The 22,621-nt window shown below is 39.7% G+C and overlaps 1 protein-coding gene across 5 annotated transcripts in view; it reads right to left on the bottom strand.

Moving 5' to 3' along the window:
• The window catches only part of fat3a (FAT atypical cadherin 3a), a 689,153-nt gene that overhangs the window by 148,896 nt on the left and 517,636 nt on the right, over positions 1-22,621 (bottom strand). For all 5 annotated transcript variants that reach the window (XM_048598158.1, XM_048598163.1, XM_048598159.1 and 2 more), the window contains 2 exons: positions 10,295-10,505; positions 1,636-5,718 (listed from right to left, as the gene is read on the bottom strand). In XM_048598158.1, coding sequence (XP_048454115.1) covers positions 1,636-5,718; positions 10,295-10,505 — 4,294 coding nt within the window. The remainder of the gene's footprint in view (positions 1-1,635; positions 5,719-10,294; positions 10,506-22,621) is intronic.

Below are 22,621 nucleotides of genomic sequence, written 5' to 3'. Positions count from 1 at the left end.
TTTAGGCCAAGACAGAAAGGGAAGACATGGGAGAAACTGATGTCATAGAGAAAGAATTTTTAACTAGTTTAGCATGTGGGGTTTTAATGAGCTTAGCAGAAGTCGGAAGGTAGTTACTCAGACTGAATTATCACTATGTGCATGTTATCTTAGCTAGAGCTAGAGGAGGATCTCTTGATATATTGTCACTATACCAAGGTTTTAGGCTGAATTAGAGATGTCCCTTGTATCCCTGTGGAGCCTAGTTACTGATAAGCTAGAGCTTCAATCAAACTGTATATCACTCCCTATGCTAGCTGCATGCCGAAGGTCATTTGAAGAAGTCATTATTAAGGTATCTGTAAGACAGCATTCCTGTTACCTCGGCAGTGTCTGTTTTCTTTAAACTTACAATGAATGAATCGACAAACACAAGATGTCACGGGAACACCCTGCTCTGAAGTTAATGATATAAAGGAGATTGTTATACTCTATATTAGCAGAGTCGGGTGCCGGTGGAGATCGACACTCATTCTCCTTGGTACCAAGTAAGAAAATAAACTGCTTCGAACGGGAGCTGGAATCAAGTCTCATTATTAGTTAAGTAGAAATAATAAAAATTTCTACAACAACGAGGGGCATAGGATGGGAAGGGACTTTTTCCATTAGTAGGTGGGTCAATAATCAGGGGTCATAGGTTTAAGGTAAAAGCTAAAAGGAGAGTTGAGGTGAACCTTCTCATTCAGAGGGTGGTGAGAGTTTGGAAATCACCATCTGAAAGCGTGGTTGAGTCAACAACTGTAATAACATTTAAGCAAGTATTTAGATGTTGCCATAGGGTCCAGGGCTATGGACCAAAAGCTGGAAAGCTGAATTAGTATAGCCAGATCGATGTTGATCAATATGAACATGATGGGCCAATTGGCCTCATTCTATGCTGTAAAAATCTATGGATCTAAAAACATAGCAGGGATTTGGGGAAAAGCTGGGGGAATTGGACAAGGTGAGTTAGTCTTAGAAAGGGTTGGCATATATGGAATTTGCCAAAAGGTCTACTCCAGCACTGTAATCAGTTTGATTGTATTTTACTTTTTTGAAAATGACATCTCTCAGTTTCAATCTCCAAATGCTGGTATTTCGTCCTCTGCCCTGTCTTAAAAAAAAAAATTGTGTAATTTCAAAATCAGGGACATGTATTTGTAAATTTAGTATTTGGTCAACAATCCTTTTTTTGTAAGTTCCTTGAAAACTACAATGTAAAACAATGGTGTTATTTATGATTTAGATAATAGTGCAAAGTTAACATTACATTTACTAAACATGTGAAATTTGATTCTTTAAAAAGATCTATATTTGGTAAAAATGCAGAACACATCACCGTTATTGCAACTTGTTCGATAATTTACCAGATCAAACTGGTATGAATGGGAACAAATTATATTCAATAACATTTAACTACATCTAATGTAATTTATCTATCATTTATGTAAATTTCATCTGCATTCATATAAAATGCCATGTAAAGTTGGTATCATGCAAATTAATTTTGTCCGTCTAAAGGCTATTGAAATGAATTGATACACCAATAATAAAGCAATATTTGTGAACTAAGTAAACCTACCTATCCAAATACAGTACAGTATATTCAGATCTTACCTGTAATATGATAGCTGACTTGGCAGTTGATTTCAGACGTGTCATCATCTCTTGTGCTAAGGACTGCAATAACTTCACCAGGTGAATCACTTTCTCTAACAGATCCCCTATATATGTCATTCACAAAATTTGGAGCATTGTCATTTATGTCAGTCACAACTACTTGAACTATCGCTGTTGAGGACAGAGACATCATCTCACCATTGTCCAAAGCTACCACTGTAAAAGTGTAGGTTGGATGCTTTTCATGGTCAAGGTCTTTAAGTGTTCTGATCCAGCCACTGTTGCTGTCAATAGCAAATATTTCTGTAACCTCTTCAAGTTCTGACTGACCTGCTGGCAGCAAGCTGTATACAACTTGTCCATTAACTCCTGAATCTGCATCAACTGCTTGGATTTGAATTACTTTGGTGCCTATAGGCATACCTTCCATGACCGTAGCCTCATATGGATTGGTCTGAAAGATAGGTTTGTTGTCATTCAAATCCACAACTTCAATTTTAACATTAGTTGTTAAAATGATGTCCGTTCTCCCATTGTGCACTGTGACTGTGACCAAAAACTTATAAGAAGGAGTTGCTTCATAATCAAGTCTCTTGTCCAGTTTTAAAATGCCAGTGTGTGAATCGATCACAAATATTCCATCTTGATTATTTTTTGACAATCCTCCGTTAATTATGCTAAACAAAAGATTCTGGCGAGGCAAAACTTGGATTGTACCAACTGTACTTCCTATAGGGGTATCCTCTGGTAGCACGAATGCATACTGATGCTGCAAAAAAGCTGGAAGATCTGTTTCAGGAGGAAGCACATGAAAATATACAGGAACAAGAACACTTCGCATTGGGATACCACCATCTGAAGCTTTTACAAAGAAGGAAAGAACTGTATTTTCTAAATGGTCAAAATTTCCCTTTGTGACAATCCATCCAGTTTCATGATCGATGTCTACTGCAGTTTCTACATAATCTGATTCTTCACAATACAATGAGTATATGATCTTTGCATTTTCCTGTTCATCCAGATCAAAGGCCTCCACCTGGATGATCAACGACCCTTTTGTCACATCTGCTTTGACACTTGTCCTGTATTCTGAGGCCATAAACTGGGGAGCATTGTCATTGTCATCCACCAGAATGACTTTCACAGTGCAATATGCTGCTCTACCACCACCATCGACAGCCATCACTGTAACATTAATCTCTCTCTCCAGAGGAAATTCTCTGTTTAGCTTTTCAGTTACAATAATCTGACCTGCAGAATTAATAGAGAACCGATCTCTTGCAAAATCATTCACTATAAAGTAATTAATGTTCCCATATTCTCCCGAATCTCCATCAGTAGCCATTGCCTGAATCACCTTGCTTCCAATGGCAGAGTTCTCTCTCATTTCCACCACATACACATTGCTTGAAAAGACAGGACTATATAAATTCGCACCAAGTACACTGATGTGCACTTGAGCAGTGCTAGTAAAAACCCCATCTGATACAGAAACATTCAAGTTGTACCCAGAATCCATTCTTTGCTTGCGATGGTTGGAAAGCGTAATAATGCCTCTTTTGTTGTTCATGACAAAATTCATATGATCATTACCAGATAGGATACTGTACTCTAATTTCTCAGCATCAGAGCTATCTGCATCAGATGCCTGGACGCATGTTACAAAATGACCACGTGGTGCAAGCTCATTCACATAGGACTCGTAGAGAAGCTGGTTGAAGACTGGGGGGCTATCATTCATATCAGTTACATAAACAACAACTGGGACGTCAGTGCTCATTGGGGGAATGCCACTGTCTGTTGCTCTGGCTATAAAATTATATTGTTGAATGAGCTCATAGTCTAGCATGCGCGATGTTAAAATCAATCCACTTGTGCTGTCTATGTGAAAGTAGTCTGTGCTGTTTAAATTGTCCTGGACAATCTGATAGCGTATTAGTCTTCCGTTTTCAGAATCTGCATCCAAAGCTATGACTTGCAGTACGGGGGTTCCAACCATTGAGGATTCAGAAAGGGTTGCTTCATACTTAGTTTTTTCAAAAACTGGAGGGTTGTCATTAACATCGATTACAGATATATCCACAGTCACCTCAGCATGAGCACCTGTTAGAGAGTCTGTTGTCTTAACAGTTATTTTATAGCTGGATTCAGTTTCATAGTCCAGAGGGCGAATGACACTAATGACGCCTGTATCAAAATTTATACTGAATTGATTTAAGGAATTTCCATCAGTAATGGTATATATTAGATTTTGACCTTCAGGACTTGATGCATTGATACTGAGGACGGGGGTGAACGCCTGTATGTCTTCATTTACAGTTCTTGAATAAAAGGGTTTTTCAAAGACAGGCATTGCTTTGTTAACTACTGTGATAGGCAGTTCCGCAAATGTGGAAAGAGAAGGAGAACCTCCATCTTTGGCAATGACTATAACATTATATTCAACATTGGATAAATCAAATTCAAACGGTTTCTTTAACATAACAATACCTGTATATTGATTAATCTCAAAGTGACCATATCCATCCCTAAGAAAATAAGTTACCTCCCCATTTTTACCCTTGTCATGATCAACAGCTGTAATGTGATAAATAATAGCACCTTGTTCTGCATCAACCTGAACAGCAGCATAATAAGGCAGGCCTATAAATACTGGGGGATTATCATTAATATCTTCAACCTGGACTTGAATGACTACTCTTGCAACACACCAGGGATCATGCTCACGACTTGCTTCCACTACTAACTCATAAAACTCTTGTTCTTCCCTGTCAAATGACACAGGCTTTGTTTGCACAATTCCTGAAGTAGATTTAATTGTAAACTTGTCACCAGGATTCAGTATCCGATATTTCAGTGGCTCATTAAGCATGTTACCCACTGCATTTACCACTGCTACTTTTTTTATTTCCGTGCTATTCTCCAAGATGGAAGAAGAATAGAAACTTTGAGTGAATTGCAGACCACTGTCAATTGCATCTTTCACTCTTATTTTTATCAGAGCTGTGCTGCTGAAAGTCCCGTCAGATACACGAACAGTAAGTCTATAGAGTTCTTCAATAAGAGTGTGATTCCTTACAGTGACCAATCCACTTTTCAGATCAATCAAGAAATAGTTTCCTGTATTTCCATCAGTCAGTGTATAAGTTAATTCTGATAATATTTGAAAATCTGGATCTGTGGCTGACGCAGTGAGAACCTCAACACCACTATATGTTGGCAGAAGAAGAACAGCTTCATAAACGTCTTGGCTGAATTTTGGTGGAGAGTCATTGACGTCACTCACATAAATGGTAACCTCTGCCGGAGTTTCAGCTATGAGCTGTGGACTTCCGCTGTCTCTGACATGCACTTGAAAATGGAAAATTGGAATCGTTTCATGATCTAGATGTGCTATAGTCCTGACTGCACCTGTATTTGAATCAACTGAAAAATATTTCTTTGCCGTAGATTCAACAATTTGATAGACAAGCAATGCATTCTGGTTACAATCAGCATCAGCGGCTCTTATAACAAGTGGTTTGTTGCCAGTAATCAACACAGCACTGTTGACTGGAGCAGCCTCACTAATGCTGCCAGAGTACTGTGAATGCAGAAATATTGGAAGATTGTCATTTTCATCAACAACATGAATACTGACGGTAACATTTGAAGACATTCCTGCCATATTGGATGCCTGAACAATCAGCTGATAGAAGGGAATGTGCTCATAATCAAGCGCTTTCTGAACACTAACGACTCCAGAATAAGGGTTTATTGTGAAGACACTTTCTGGATTTCCACTTCTTATTTCATAAACTATACTGGATTTACTCACTGCTGAGATCATAATCACTGAAGTCCCAGTACGGGCATTTTCATTGATCTCGATTGTGTATTCTTTCTCAAGGAACTTCGGTTGTGCATTGTCCGAAAGAGTCACAGAGACATGTACAATTGCAGTAGCAGAAAGTGCTGGGAAGCCTTGATCAGAAGCTTTAACAGTCAAAACGTACTGTCCAAGGGATGAGAGATCAAGTTCTTTAGAAACAGTAATAATTCCCAAAACTGGTTCAATTTTAAAAGTATTTTCATTGTTTCCTGTAAAAGGAGAGAGAATAATTCCAAATTTAAAGTAAAAACTATGTGTATTTTTGCAGATATTAGACAAAAACTACATTGTTTTAAGAAAGTTGAATGCTTAATTTAAAATTGGCATTTTTATCTTGATTTGCAAACTGTTTTAGCCAGTAAGGGACAGATATATTTAAAACAAAATTTCAGAATATTTATTTAGTATTTGGATTTATTTATAACCGGTTGAAATCTCTGATTTCAACTCCTGGAGTACACATGATGTGGCACTGTCACTTCAGACAGAAGTGGTAGCTGGTCAGCAGGATATTTAGTTTTGGAATGCAAAATGAAAAAGCATTTAAGAATGGAAAGGAGGATATGAGGAATGATTTGTCTGCAACATAAAGGGGAACCCAAAAGTTTTTTATAGAAATAAATGGAAAGTACTTGGGATAAAAAAGGATATCTTCTCATGAAAGCAGATCAAGAGCTTGCACGGAGAGACTGAATGATTATGTATCCATTTTCACAAATAAGAATGAAGTTAATGGAGATAACAAGGTGTAGAACTGGATGAACACAGCAGGCCAAGCAACATCAGAGGAGCAGAAAAGCTGACGTTTCAGGTCTAGACCCTTTTTCATTTTCTGAAGAAGGGTCTAGACCCGAAACATCAGCTTTCCTACTCCTCTGATGCTGCTTGGCCTGCTGTGTTCATCCAGCTCTACACCTTGTTATCTCAGATTCTCCAGCATTAGCAGTACCTACTACCTCTGAAGTTAATGGATGTGTTTTTAAACTCCGATGCAATTGAGTGACTTTGGGTAAAGTTGGGTTTCACTGATGGGCAGGGTGGGAGGGTGCTGCACAGAACAGACTTCTTACCCTTTCCAACTCAAAGGTCGGTTGGAAAATATGTCCAATCCACACCAATAGCAAGCTGTGGAAGACAACAGCAAGGTTTGAGAGGGACTTCAACCCCTCACTCAGAAACTGACTGGCTGGTCACTTCTGAGTTCTGCTAGGACAGCAGCCAGGCCCATCAAGAAGACAGTGTAGATCCCACAGTGGAGCAATTCCCAAGCTTTGGCAAGTATGGTGTTTTCTTCTGATGGAATGTGGGATGTGGGATGTGGGGGGGAGTGGTGTGTGTGTGTGTGTTGGGGGGGAGAAGAGTAAAGGGTATTCATCGTCCCACGCTTTCTAAGCTTTGTAGAAACTGACTATATAATCCTACCATGTTAAGGCATGAACAGCGTAATAAAGGGGTCAATTGAAATTTGGAGGGATAATTAGAGATTTCAGATATGATAAAAATTGGTGCTAAATAGGTTGCAATCACTGCAGGTTAAAAAGTCACCAGTCCAGATGGGATACATTAAATATTGTTACAGGAAGCCAAGGCAGGGTCCTTTAATTCTTTTTCGTTATGAAACTGGTGCCAGAGGACAGGTGAATTACAAACATTGTAATCCTGTTCAAAAAGAGCTCCGCTAACTGTGGGTTCATCCACCTAATACCAGTATTCAGAAAACTACAAGAGACCATTGGCAAGAACAAAATTAATTCAGATTTAGGCAAGAATGGTTAATAAAGACAGGCAGCAAGGATTTGTTCAGTGCAAATCATGTCTAATTAAGCTGATTGAGACCATTGATGAAATTATAGAGAAGGCAGTTTGAACGTAGTGTCATAGATATTTTATATATAGACTTTCAAAAGGTGTAAGCAGCATATAAAATATTTGTTCAGGAAATAGAAGCACATGGTATCAAAGTTATGTAGTGACCTGGGCAGAAAATTGCCTAAGGAACAGAAGGCAAAGACTAGTGATGAATGGATTTACGTTTGACTACTGGAACAAATTCAGTGAGGTTCCCCAGGGTTGATCATAGGGTTACTGCTTGTTGTCAGCATACAAGTTACTTGGGGTTGGCTTTTGGGAGTACCACTTCACAACTTGTAGATAAATAGTTGATGACCTGCTAAGTATTGTGCAGGATTGTAGCAGATCTCATGAGGGAAGACTGGTGAATTGGAAGGCACATAGCAGATATAAATTATTACAAATTAGGTGAAGTAATGCATTTTGAAAGAACCACTATGAAGAAGCATTATAATTTGTTTACAATTGTCTTCTTTTGAAGATAGTGCAAAAGCAGAAGAACCTAGGGGTGTACGCATAAATGTTTCAAAGGGTAGGGAATCTAATGGTGCAGTTAAGGTTATATATGGTGTCCCTGGCTTTTAAAATAAGGATATTAGGTATAAAAACAGAGATCTCATGCTCAACCTTTACAGATTATGGTTGGATTTCAGCTGGTGTATTTTGTACAATTCTGGGCATTACACTTTATGAAGAATAAAAAACTGGGATTGTTCTCCTGGGAGGAGATGCGTTGATATTAGAAGGAAGAATCGCTATTAGAGGATTCAACATTATGAAGAATTTTGACTGAGTGGGGCAAAACTATTTCCTTTGGTAAGTGATCAATATCAGAAATCATGGGTTTAAAGTAGTTGGCAAAAGAACTGGAGCGGAAATTAGAAGAAATTTATTTACACCATCTACAAACCATAGGTAATGAGCGCAATGGAATATTCCCCATTTGCTTGAATGGTTGCAGCTCCAATAACACTGAAGCAGTTTGACAAGATCCAGGACAAAGCTGCCCACTTGACTGGCACCACATCCACTTCCTTGACCACCGTCAGCGAAGTAGTGGCAACAGTGTATACAATATACAAAATGCTGTTCTGCCTGAATTCATGAAACATGGGAATCTAGCTCTTCAGCAGCAGTTTTTCACCTGCTGGAGGGAGGAGGTAGCGCCTCAGGATATGAATGATGCAAATATTGTGTCCTGTTCCAGAACAAGGGCAATCACAGTGCTTGCAGAAGTATCAACACATCTCCCTGTCAAGCATGATGAGGAAAAGTATTTGCATGTGTTGTATCATAACGCTGCAGATTTTGGCTGAACAAATCTAACCTCTATTCCAGTATGTTTACAGTGGCTCAGTGGTTAGCACTGCAGCCTCAGAGATCCAGGAATCCGGGTTCGATTCTACCCTTGGGTGACTGTCAGTGTGGAGTTTGCACATTCTCCCTGGGTCTGTGTGGGTTTCCTCTGGGTGCTCTGGTTTCCTCCCACAGTCCGAAGATGTGCGGGCTAGGTAGATTGCTTATGCTAAATTGCCGATTGTGTTCAGAGATAGGTGGATTATAGGGTAATGGGTCTGGGTGGTATGCTCTGAGGGTTGGTGTGGACTTGTTGGGCCGAAGGGCCTGTTTCCACACACTGTTGGGATTCGATGAATCTACAATTTCCCTGATATCCCTAGCCCCACAACGGCAGAGAAAATGCTGCCAGGGCATTCAAGTATGGAAACAGAGATGTTCTATTTAAGCTGGACAAAATGGTCTTCATTCCAAAGATTAGCATGATTTTCTTTTCCTACATCAACGTGAAAGATATGATCAGCTTTGACAACGTAGCATCAGAACTCTGAGTTCTGCAGTGAGGTTAAGCAATGTTGTGTTCTGGTGCTGTTACCCTGGCAGTTCTTCTGTTTGTTGCTGTCATATGCCTTCAGTATTCAGAATGTGCTCAATTTCCCTTTCAACTCAAACGGAACTAGCCAACCACCTGAGTGTCTATGTTCCAACATGTACTATTCCATGGAGACAAAAGACTATTTGAATGAGAAGCTTGACACTGTTCTAGGCAGAATCCCTAATACAGGACATTGCTACCGACTGTGAGATTTCAACCCTGTGTTGACAGGGACCATGTGGTATGACACCCCTGCTTTAGACACAGTGGCACTGGAAAGATAAATGGAACTGTAGAAGAGGCTACTTGAGCTTTGCTGACCTTAAGGTGAGGGCAGCCTTTCTGCTTTGAATGAAAAGGCTTCTTTTGATGTGTCAGCAAGTATTCTGTATCCCACTCAGTGATGCTTTAACTGCATGTATTAAGGAGACTGTTGAGACAGTTACATCTGGTATCACTTTTCTGACACCTGCAAGTGTCAGGATACTTTATGGCATGGTTTGTTTTGAAGGAAGATTTCAGTTGTCCAAATCTCAGGGTAGTTGCAAAGCTCAAGTAGTCATTGTCAACTTTTACAGAGTCAGAGCTTTTATAGAATGATTAAAAACTCTTTAGCCCATTGTGAGAGTATTCAGCAGGAGCCAATTGATAATGAGTAGGTTTGATTCTACTGTTGATGACCAACTACAGGCCTCGATTTTTAAATGTACAAATGTAATGCACAAATAAACGGCAAAAATTTATGCGCTGTAAAGAAAGAAACTCAACAAGCAGTTTTATTAAATGAAACAAATCATTTGATTCAATCTGGAGTTTGGATAGAGTGATTACATTTCCAGTTAACTAATGCATTGCAGCTCCTTGAGTATTTTCTGGATGTTACTCATGATACACAGCTTATTTCAAATTAAGGTAATAGTTTAAACAAAATTTGATTGTGGCAGAAAACCTGATGTAGAATTGTTCAATCCTTATTTACACCACTAATTTTAGTGTTTATAGTTTTGCATCAACAAGGCCTTTTTTTAAAAATTATTACTTACCACTTTCAATACTGTACAGTAGTTCAGCATTTTGACCTTTGTCCTTGTCCAGGGCTGTAACTTGCAGAACAGCAGAGCCAAAGGTAGCAGACTCAAAAACTGAACCATCATACACAGCACTAGTGAAGTAGGGGACGTGATCGTTGGCATCATCTACATTTATTATAACTCGTACCAAATTACGTCGATATGGGAATTCTTGATCTCGGACCTGATAAAATAAATTTAAAAGTTAGAACAACAACACTGTATCATGGCAGCAACATCTTCCTTGGTAAAGACAGAAGTAACGGTAGCAGTTGCAAACATTCTTGCATAACCTTCCAATTCTCTTTGGCATCATGGCTTGTGACAGAGATTAGAGAATTACAAATATCACACTCTTGTTCAGAAAAGGAAGTAAAGATGAACCAGTCAGTGTAACACTGACCACGGAAAGCTCTTAAAAACAATAATTTGGAACAAAATTAACAGTTACTTGGACAAGCATGAATTAATTTGGGAAAACCACCATTGATTTACTGAAGGCATATCATGTTTAATTAAATTGAGTGAGTTTTTGATGTGGTAACAGGAATGATCGATGAAGGAAACAATCAATGAACGCATGGATTTTGAAAGGTGTTTGACCATTTAAACTGAAGCCCATGGAACAAAATGAAAACTGCTTATGAGCATGAATTCAAAGTTGGTTGACTACCAGAAAACAAAGAGTGGAGGCAAATGATTATTTTTCAGATTCGAGAGGGTTTATAGTAGGATTCCCCAGAGATCAGTACTAATATATATTTTCTTGATAGATATTAATGGCCAAGACTTAGGTGTACATAGCATAATTTCATAGTTTGAAAATTTGTGGATGACATGAAACTTGGAAGTTTATGAACAACAAAAAGAGGATATTAACAGACTTCAAGAGAACATAGGCTGTTGGAAATATGGTAAATGAGATTTAATATAAAGGAACATTAAGTGATATATTTTGATAAGAGGAGAGGCAGTTTAAAATAAAGGGTTCAATTGTAAAGGGGAAATTGGAACAGAGACACCCAAGGGTATGTGTAAATGAACTTTTGAAGGTGGTATGGCAAGTTCAGAAAATGATTTTAAAAACACAAAGGATCTGACTTTACAAACCAAGCCATACGGCACAAAAAGAAGGAACTTACAAAGAATCTTAATGAAACACTGACTTGGTCTCAACTGGAGTATTGAGTCCAATTCAGGGCACTGCACTTTTAAGAGGTTCTGAAGGTTTCAGAAGGGTACAGGTAATATTTACACGAACAATCCCAAAGCCAAGGAAGTTCACTTACAGATTAGAAAAGCTGTTACATTTCTCATTAAATGGAAGGAAGTTGGGACAAAACATGACAGATGTGTTTAAAATTATGAAACCCATAGAATGGATAGAGAGGAACAGTTTTGGCTCATGAAATGTGAACCAAAAGACTGATTAAATGAGTTTGGCAGAAGGCCCAATGGTGACATGAAAAAAAAAACTGATTACACAGCGGGTGGATATGATCTAAAATACACTTCATGAATCTGCCGACACACAAAATAAGTCTCACAACAATGGCAATTACATATTAAATGCTGCAAAACTGAATGATTAAATACAGGAATTTGGTAGTTGCAGGAATTTGGTACAGTGAACATAAAGATGCTGTCACATGCTTTACAAAAAATGCAGTGGTCTAAGAGGGGGCGCTAGACACAGCAAGGCCCAGTGTTGAAGGTTTGAGGCTTTTATCAGTTCTGCGGATAGGTGATATTTGACTGACAAGTGACACAAAGGTTATGGGTGACAAACAGAAAAGTGAAATCAAGGCCACAATGAAATCAGGTATGATAATATTGTATTGGATGCTGTAGCAGGTCTGCTGTGCTGAATGGTTTACACCTGCTCCGTTAAGCACTTGAAGTTAGAAATGTTGCAGGGCTAATGGGTTAAGTGCCATGGGTGGAAGCAGCTCAGTCCCTATTTTAGAAATATGGAACAGATGCAAGATGCTGTAACTAGGCTGATTCTCTGATGACTATACGTTTCCAAAGTTCTCTTGCATCAGGAACTGTCCCTTTAAGTTGGAAAATTGAACATGTCACTTCATGATTTAAGTAAGGTAAGGAATTATTGACTAATTTGCTTAACATCTGTTGTTGACAAATTGCTAGAGTCTATAATTAAGGGTGACTGAAGACCTTAAAAACATTCAATTGACTAGACACAGCCAACATGAATTTACAAAGGATGTCATGCCTGACAAATCTAATAGAATTTTTTTAATAAAAGGCCTTAATTATTCACTGCATTCATTCGTGGCTTAGATGATGAGACAAAAAGACAAAGATCTGCATTTGGCAACAACGCAAAGGTAGGCAGTACTGTAAGTGATGTAGATGAAAATCAGAAATACCATAAAGATTAAATGACTGGGGTAACTGTAACAAATAGATTTCAATACGGACAAAGGTGAGATCATCCACTTTAGACTTAAAAAGGATAACGAGTGGAACAGGATAGGCAGAACGGGAGAAACTATTTCCACAAATTAGGGAGTCTATAACTTGATGCTAAAGTTTCCACAAGGGAAATTCAAAAACAGATAAGATAACAGATAATTAACATTTGCATCTCTCTTCCACAAATGGCAACTGATGTCAGATCAATTGTTAATTTTAGAATTAAGATTGGTAGATTTTTGTTCTCAAGAGGTATTAAGCCATGAGGCAAGGATGATCATACAGGATTAAGAGAGATCCTAGCTCCGATCTTATTAAAATTTTGAACAGGTTCCAGACACTAAGTGGTTCTGTATGCTCCTATGGTCCTAGATAGAGTGCCAATAACTAATTTATTGTCTTTTAAGATACATAATTTACACTTTTATGAGACAGTTGTACATTACAAGGGTGGTTTCTGAGAGATCAGTTTTGTTCGACACACATTTGGGTTATAGACAAAGTTTAACACTGCGCCTTTGACTCACCAAGTTGCCTGGCAGCAACATCTAGCAAAATTACCCCTCAGACATAAACAAGTAGATACACTAATGTACTGAAAGAACAAACATATGTAGCTTTAAGGTTTTGGAGTAGATCTGTAGATTGGGTTGTGGGTGTTGAGGTTGGTTGGCTCGCCGAGCTGGTTTGTTGTTCTGCAGACGTTTCGTTACCGTGCTTGGTAACATCCTCAGTGCAGCCTCTGATGAAGCGTCGGTGTGTTTTCCCGCCTGGTTTTTAAACTCTGGGGTCCGTTGCAATGGATTGTCTCACTTCTGGGTTTCCTCCATAGTGGAATGTATATGGGGTCCAGTTCAATGTGTTTATTAATAGCATGCTTCATGGAGTGCCACTCTGATGCCCAGCGGTCACCACAAAGCTTCTACGACCGCTGGGCATCAGAGTGGCACACAAGCCCACATCAACCCTACGACAAGTGCTCACCCAAACTAAAGACCCACTCCCCGCCATGGACGGGACCAATGTCATCTACAAGATCCCCTGCAGAGACTGCGAGAAACACTACATCGGACAAACAGGAAGGAAACTAACAACAAGAGTACATGAACAACAACTGGCTCAAAAAGACACGACCAATACTCACTCATCTCAATCCACATGGACAAGGAGAACCACGACTTCGACTAGGACAACACCAAGATCCTGGGACAGAGGCTAGGCAGAGACAAGCACGAGAATTCCTAGAAGCATGGCACTCCACAAAGCATGCTATTAATAAACACATTGAACTCGACCCCATATACATTCCACTACGGAGGAAACCTGGAAGTGAGGCAAGCCATTGCAACGGACCCCAGAGTTTAAAAACCAGGCAGGAAAACACACCGACGCTTCATCAGAGGCTGCACTGAGGATGTTACCAAGCACGGTAACGAAACGTCTGCGGAACAACAAACCAGCTCAGCGAGCCAACCAACCTCAATATGTAGCTTTATTTCTGCAATAGCTATTAGTTAGGGTTGAAAATTCCTAAACATACAAGATTATCTCCTCAGAATGTGAAATACCAGTATGTAGTAGCTCGCTGAAATATGACTGATAGAAGATGCCTGGAACCTGGACTTCAATTAATGATGCTAAGCTACCCTGCATCTCTGTGGCCGGGATTGATCAGTTGAGTTGTCAGTCAAATAAGCTTCTGCCTTTTCATTTGTGGGCTCCCCTAGCGGCTGGGTTTGATTGCTTATCATTTTAAAGATAAGTTGATAAACAGCCTTTAGTAAATTGGAATAGAAGTCAGGTACAGAGAACTGAATTTTCAATTGCTAGTGAGGGACAGAAATCAATGTGGGAATGATTTGAAAAGTGGATGAGAAGAGACACTTAAACAGACTGTCAGCAACACCTAGAGAACCACATGAGAAAAGGACCTCAAAACCGATTGTTAACAACAACTAGAGGAACAAGCAAAATGAGGAAACTATGAAAGGCAGTTAGCATCACCCAGAGGAGCACGTGAAAAAATGACACCGAGACAAGCAGACAGAGACAGAGCTATTTTCTACTTTCCCATTTCTAGTTTAGATAGTCTGAAAGTAGGCTTAACGGAAGGCAGAGTAGCTTAGCTGCATGGAATACCCGTCCTGCACAATCAGGCTCCATGTGGCCCAGGCAGTCACATAGGCAGGATGTATCTCCAGCTCTAGATCCACAAAGCTGAGGATGACTAGGATAGAATGTTTAGGAAAGTAGTTACATGCAGATTAAGATCAGGGAGACAGAGAGGAATGGGTACTTTTGGTCAATTAGAAGGGCCAGGCAAGTAGTTCAGGAGACCTGAGTCTATCACATTCACCACAAGACCATAGAAAATAGCAACAGGAGCAGGGCCATTCACCTCCTCGAGCCTACACTGCCATTCAAAAACAACATGGCTGATCCAGAATTTCTCAGGTCCATTTTCCTGCATTTTCCCCATAACCCTTAATTCCTCTACTGATAAAGAATCAATCTCAGCCTTAAATATACAAAAGGACTCTGCCCTCACTGTTCACTGCAGCAAGGAGTACCAAACACTCCAAACCCTCTCAGAGAAGAAATTCTTCCTCATCTCAGTCTTAAATTGGTGCTCCTTTATTCTGACACGATGCCCTCTGGTCCTAGATCTTCCCACAATGGGAAACATCCTCTCAACATTTTCCCTGTTAAGCCCCTTAAGAATCCAATATGTTTCAATAAGATTACCTCTTATTTTTCTAAACTGCAGTGAGTAGAGTCCCAACAGTTTAACCTTTGCTCATAAGACAATCCTCCATACAAGGGATCATCCTTGTGAACCTTCTCTGAACTGCCTCCAATGAAATAATGTCTTTCATTAAATAAAGGGATCAAAACTGCTCTCAGAACTCCAGATGTGGTCTTAGCAGCATCTTGTACAATTGGAGTATGATTTCCCTAACCTTAGACTCCAACTCCCTTGAAATAAAGGCCAATATTCCATTAGCCTTCCTGATTTCCTGTTGCATACGTGTGCTAGCTTCTGTGCTTCATGTACAACTACCCCCATGTCCCTTTGTGTTGCAGCTTTCTGCAGTTCTTCTCAATTTAAATAATATTCCGTTCTTCACTTTTCCCTTCCAAAATGAGCAATTTCGCATTTTCCAATGTTATACTTCATTTGCCAACTTTTTGCCCACTTATTTAACCTATCAATATATCTCTGGAAACTGGTCCTATCCTTCTTGCAACTTGCATTTCCACCTATTTTTGTGTCATCTGCAAAGCTGACTACAGTACATTCACTTTCTTCCTTTAAGTCATGAATATACTGGTTTCCATTTGGACACTGGTGAGGTAGATGGTTCATCAAAGGACTGTAGCAAGAGCCAAGCTTGTGGCACTGCAAGTGGCTCAGTGCACAGGATCTTGCACTGGGGGTGGACTGAAGGAAAATGATAAAGTAATAGTGACCAGCAATTTGATGGATACAGAAACAGACAACAAGAATTTCCATGGCCACGGACATAACTCCAAGTTGATACACTGCCTTGCTAGTGGCACAGTAGTTCAGGGTTAGCACTGCTGCCTCACAGCGCCAGGGAGCCAGGTTTGATTCCAACCTTGGGTGACTGTCTGTGTGGTGTTTGCACATTCTACTCATGTCTGTGTGGGTTTCCTCCAGATGTACCGGTTTCCTCCCACAGTTTAAAGATGCCCAGGTTAGGTGAATCGGCCATGCTAAATTGCCCATCATGTCCAGAGATATGCAGGCTAGGATTAGCCATGGGAAATACAGGGTTAGGCAGGGGGATGGGTCTGGTCTGTGTGGGATGTTCTTTGGAGGGTCAGTGGAGACTGGATGGGCCGAATTACTTGCTTCACACTGTAGGGTTTCTATGATTCTATTCTGTGGTGCCTGAGTCAAGGATGTCACACAATAGTTGTAGGATGTTCTTTTTGTTTTGGTGGGGGGGTGGGGAGCGGGAGCTGGAAGAGGGGGTGAGAAAAGCCATAACTTGTGTCCCACATTGGTACCAATGATAAAGTAGAAAGAGGGATGCAGTTCTGAAAGTAGCATTTAGGCAGGTGACAGACCTTAATTGGAGGACCTTTGGGGCTGTCGTGATGAAGGGTGTAAATCCGAAATGTCAACTTTCCTGCTCCTCTGATGCTGCCTGACCTGCTGTGTTCCTCCAGCTCTGCACTGTATTGACTTGGGGCTGTATTCTCAGGATTGCTCCTCGTACCATGTACCAGTGGGTATAGAAAAAGGAAGTTTAAGTAAACTTGGAAAAACCAAACGGGAAGAGCTCTAGATTTGTAGGCATGAGGATCAATTCTAGGATAGGTGGAAACTGTGCCAAGCAGTGGGGAGTTACATCTCAATAGGATTGGGATTGATATCCTCATGGAGAGATTTGCTTGTGCTTTTTGGGAGATTTTAAACTTGTTTGTCAGGGGAACCCAAGAGTAAATTCAAATAGGAAAACACTAAGTGTGGGAGACAGAAAAGCTGTAAATGAAAGTGGAAACTAGAAGAAACAAATCTTAGAAACAAACAGGGCCAAATTACAGAATAGAATTAAAAAGAAAAAAAAAATTAAAACACACTGTTTCAATGCTACATACATTTACAGAAGTGCAGTTGTGGGCTGACCAAAACCTGAAACTGAATATTAAAGGATATTCACATTTAGGAGGGACAGATAAAAAAGGTAAAGGAGATGCAGTAGCTCTGATAATAAAGGAATGGGATGCATCATTGAAAGAAGATCTCGGATTAGAAGAACAGGATGGAAACTCATGTTGGATGGAGCTAAGAAACAGCAAAGGTCACCAAGTATTGGTAAGAGTGGTAGACCATCAAACAGTTGTGGTAAATTACGGCATAGTATAAAGCAGGAAATCAGAGGTCCCTGTTGCAACAAGTACACAGTAATGATAGCTGACTACAATGCACGTTGAGATTGGATAAATCTAATGAGCACCAACAGTGTGGAGGAAGAAGTTTTAGAATGCATTCAAGATAGTTTTTGGGGCAATATGTTGAGGAACCAATGAGGGCATAAACATTTTTAGATCTAGTATTATGCAATGACAATAAAGCTAATTAACAACTTGGTGTAAAAGAACCTGCAGTGAATAGTATGGTTGAATTTTCAATGACATTTGAAGAAAGATGTTTTTCAATTGAAACTCAGGTCCTAAACCTAAACAAAGACAATTATGAAGCTATGAGGAGGAAGTTGGGTGTCACAAACAGAGAATACTGAAACTCAGTAGGTTTGGAAGCATCTATGGAGAGAGAAAGAGAGTTAACATTTTGCGTATGGTATGACTTCTTCAGATGCGAGAAGAAGTTGGCTGCAGTGGATTGGAAATACATTCAAAGGTTTGACAGTAGATAGGCAATGGCTAATATTTAAAGACTTAATGCTTATTTTCCAAAAGAAACCATTCCTTTATGGTTAAAATATCCAAGTCAAAATCCTGGAATTCCCTCCCTAATGGCATTGTGGACATCAGGTGAACTGCAATGGTTCAAGTAGGCAGCTCACCACCATCATCTCAAGGACAACCAGGGACGGGCAATAAATGCTGGCCAGCCAGTGATGCCCACATCCCACAAAATGAATAAAATAATGTAGAAGTGATGGCTAACAATGGAACTTAAAGGTATTATTAGGTCAGAGTAGGAGGCTTATAAAATTGCCAAAAATAGTTGTAAACTTCAGAATCAAGAGGATTTTAGAATTCAACAAAGGAGGATCAGGAAATTGCTAAGAGAAAATAGTATAGGAATGTATATCACCAAAAAACATAATAATGGGTTATTAAAGCTTTTATAGATATGTAAAAAAGAGATTAGCAAAGGCAAAAGTGTGTCCATTACAGGTCCAGGCAGAAAAATTTAAAATGGAAATAGAGAAATGGCAGAGAAGCTAAATTAGCAGATCATAAAATTCCTACAGTGAGGAAACAGACTGTTTGGCCCATCTAGTCCACACTGACACTCTGAAGAGCATCCCAACCAGATTCAGCACCCTCCCCACCCCCACACCCCCAAAACTCTGCATTTCCCATGGATAACCCACCTAGCCAGTACGACCCTGGACACTAGGGGCAATTTAGCATGACCAATCTACCTAACCTACACATATTTGGACTGTGGGAGGAAACCGGAGCACCCATGCAGACATGGGGAGAATGTGCAGTCTCCACATTGACAATTGCCTGAGGCTGGAATTGAACCCTGGTCCCTGGTACTGTGAGGGAGCAGTGCCATACACTGAGCAACTGTGCTGCTCCAGTACTTTGTTCATATCTTCACAGAGGAAGGCGTAACTAATCTCCCTGAAATAATTAAGATCCAAGATCTATTGAGAGTGGAACTGAAAGAAATTAGTATCAGTTAAAAAAAAGTATTGGAGAAATTCATTTGACTAAAAATTGACAAAAATACTGTTGCTAAGTTAGGTATAGCAAGTGTGGATTGGAAGGCAGGATGTTAGAATTCGTTTGTAAAATGATGACGGGGGGGGGGGGAAGGGAAAGAGCGCGTAGACCCTTTAAAAGATGTTTTTATTTGGCTGGGAGATTTAAAAAAGTTTGCAGGCAGCAGCAGATGCACAGCGAGTTCTTGAAATTGAAACATTGTATCAGAAGGTTACACTGTTAATTGGCAAAGCAGCACTTTTACCAAGACAACAGGTTTTTGAATTTAGCCAATTAATTTAAACCAGGCCCTAGATACCAAAACCTAATTAATTTAAATCTGATTGTTTTGACAATCTAGAACCAATCCTATTAAAATCAATTAATAGGTTATCAAGGGTATGAAAGAAGAGGCATTTGAAAATCGGTGAGAGCAACTGCCATCTGTTAAGAGAACAGCTCTCACCAGCCATCAGCTCTAAAGAAAGAGAAATTCACTGGCTCTCACAGAAATCTCAACTCTCTTAGAGTAAGCACCATCTAAACTAAAGGTACAGTGACATGCTTAGCTAACATTCCTGACACAAGGATTCCACGGAGAAAGGCATTTCTGAATGGAAAACTGCAGTGAAGGCAAAGAACATTCCGGAAGAGTTACCCTGACTGTAATTTTGACAGATTAAGTTTAAATTTTTTTTTATTGATTTGGTCTATAGAAGTTGGACTTATTTCTATTGGAACAGTATAGCATTAGAATTTTGTTTTATTCGGGAATAGTTAGTAGTCAAGAGGGGAATTTGTTAGTAGTTCTGTTAATTTATTCACTGTTAGTATTAGATATACAAATTGTTACTTCTTGATTGTAAAGTGACTATCAGGGATTTCTTTCATTTCACCACTCCTTTACAACAGATTGGAGGTGAGAGGCAGTTTATACCACTTTTGACACTAACTTTAACAGATTAAGAGGTGAGGCAAGCTTCTTTAGGTGTTTTGGTTTTAATTATCAGAGAGGACTCAACCACCCCTCCATAACAGATTGGGGGCTTGAGTCAGCGATCTGTTTGGTTTGTACAAGGCATATGAACGGATTTGGGGTACAAAAGGGCCTAGCCAATTTAAACAGACTTGGGATTAGTGTCCTGGATCTTTAAGTAAAACTTAAGTGAGAAGTAGAAAATGTGTTTAATTTCTGTTACATCTGGTTGATTGAATCAAAGGTGAGGTAATGGCTCTTTCAGTCACTAAGAGTTTCCTGAGGGTGGAAGAAGTGACTTTTGGGGGTTTTACAAAAAGTGAGCCAAGGAAAAGCTGCTGGAATTGGCAGACAAACTGGAGTTGGGGTTGCCTTTGTCTGTGAGAAGAGGTAATTACAGCAATAGCTCGACATTTTGCTGGAAAAGCCATCAGAATCTTTTGGCAATGGCTAGAATTCAATTGCAGTTGAAGCAGCTTGAACAGGAAAGGAAGTTGTTTGAATTACGGTTACAAGCAGAAGAAAGACGAAAAGAAAGGGAGACCGTTTGAACTTCGGAAGTTGCAAATTAGACAGGATAGCTGACTTAATATGATGGAAATGAAGGTAGAAGGTAGGCTTTGTGAGGAGGAGTGATGATGAGCAGACATATCTTATCTAAAGACCTGTTAGGGATATATACAAATATGTCAAAACATTACCAACATTTGATGATAAAGATGTAGAAGCTTTTTTAATTTCCTTTGAGAAATTTGCTAAACACATAAACTGGCTTGAGACTGTGGGTGATGTTAATTCAGACCAAGTTGGGAGGCAGGGTTAGTGAGGTGTTTGCAGCGCTGCCAGATGAGGTGTCAAGAGAATATGAAGTAGTAAAACAGACTATTTTGACAGCCAATGAATTGGTACCAGAAGCTTATAGACGACGGTTCAGGAATATAAGGAAGGAACCAGGTCAGAATTGTGTTGAGTTTGAAAGAATTAAACATAGCAACTTCGACAGCAGAGTGACAGCTTTAAAGATAGAAAAAAACATACGAGGATCTTCGGGCGATTATTCTGTTGAAGGACTTCAAAAACTCACTTCCAGAAGTTTTAAGAACTCGTGTTGAGGAACAGAAAGTTAAAATAGTGAAGAGCTGCAGAGATGGCAGATGAATATGCATTAGTGCATAAATCAAAATCTAGCTTCCGACAGCAATTTCGTTCCATGAGGGATAGAAATTGGGAAAGAGGGAGATCCCTCAATGAAACGCAAAAAGTAGATCACGCTGGGTATAGTTTACTATGTGTGGAAAAAAAAAACTCAAGAGGGTGAAAAAGAGGCTAAAGTCCTCGGGTGTTTCCACTGTAATAGAGGGGGACACGCAAAGTCACAGTGCTAGTAGAGTAAGAGAGGCACTAGGAAAAAGGATGTGGTAAAAGAGGCTAAACTAGTGGGATTAGTTGAGGTAGTGAAGGAAATCACAAGAGAACTCTAGGAGCTGGAGGAGAGTGCACAGCCTAGTCACAAATAGTGCCAGATCTCTTCAAAGACTTCACCTCTGTGGGTAAGGTTTACTCAGGAAGAACAGGGGGAGAAGGTAAACAAGTTAAAACATTGAGAGATACGGGAGCTGGGCAGACTCAAATAGCAAGAGATGAAAGTATTCGCACTCCTTGTGAAATGTTGTCTGAGAGAGTGATACTCTGTGGAATAAATGGAAAGAGTTTTAGCATTCCCCTGTGTAAGATGAGGCTGGAAAGTCCAATCAAGACGAGGGAAATGACAGCGGGGGTGATTGGAAGAATGTCTACTCCAGGAATAAACATTGTTCTTGGAAACAACCTAGCCGGATCACGTGTGGGAGTGATGTCCATTGTAGCAGAGAAGCCAAAAGAAAACCAGCGAACTGAGGAGTTAAAAGAAAAATACCCTGGAATTTTTCCAGACTGTGTGGTGACAAGATCCCATAGCTGTAAATTAAAGTAAGAAGGGCAAAATAAAGGGAAAGGCAAAGGAATTGAGGTCCAGTTAGCTGACACCCTGTTTGATGAAATGGTAAAGGAAGATCCTCAGTAGGTAGAAGATCAGGCAGAGGTGTTTAGTTCTGAAAGATTAACGGTGTTATAACAAAAAGATGAGACAATAAAAGATTTTTATCATAAAGCTTATTCGGAAAAGGAGTCAGAATGTATTCCCGAATGTTATTATCTTAAGAATAGAACCCTAAGGTAGAAATGGAGACCTTCGCAGGTTATTGCAGATGAGAAATCGGTGGATGTTCATCAGATGATGTTGACGGTAGCATAGAAACAGGAAGTATTGTGGGTAGCACACTAATTACCTGTAGGAGGTCATCTAGGAGTGAGGAAGACTTGGGCTAAGATACAAAAGCATTTCTATTGGCTTGGATTATTAAAGATGTGGTTGAATTTTGCTGTACCTGTCATAGATGTCAAATGGTACA

Source organism: Rhincodon typus, chromosome 6 (assembly GCF_021869965.1).
Source record: "Rhincodon typus isolate 14 chromosome 6, sRhiTyp1.1, whole genome shotgun sequence".
Lineage (NCBI taxonomy): Eukaryota > Metazoa > Chordata > Chondrichthyes > Orectolobiformes > Rhincodontidae > Rhincodon > Rhincodon typus.
Note: the sequence above shows the minus strand (reverse complement) of the source record. Positions and strands in the feature narration are given on the sequence as shown.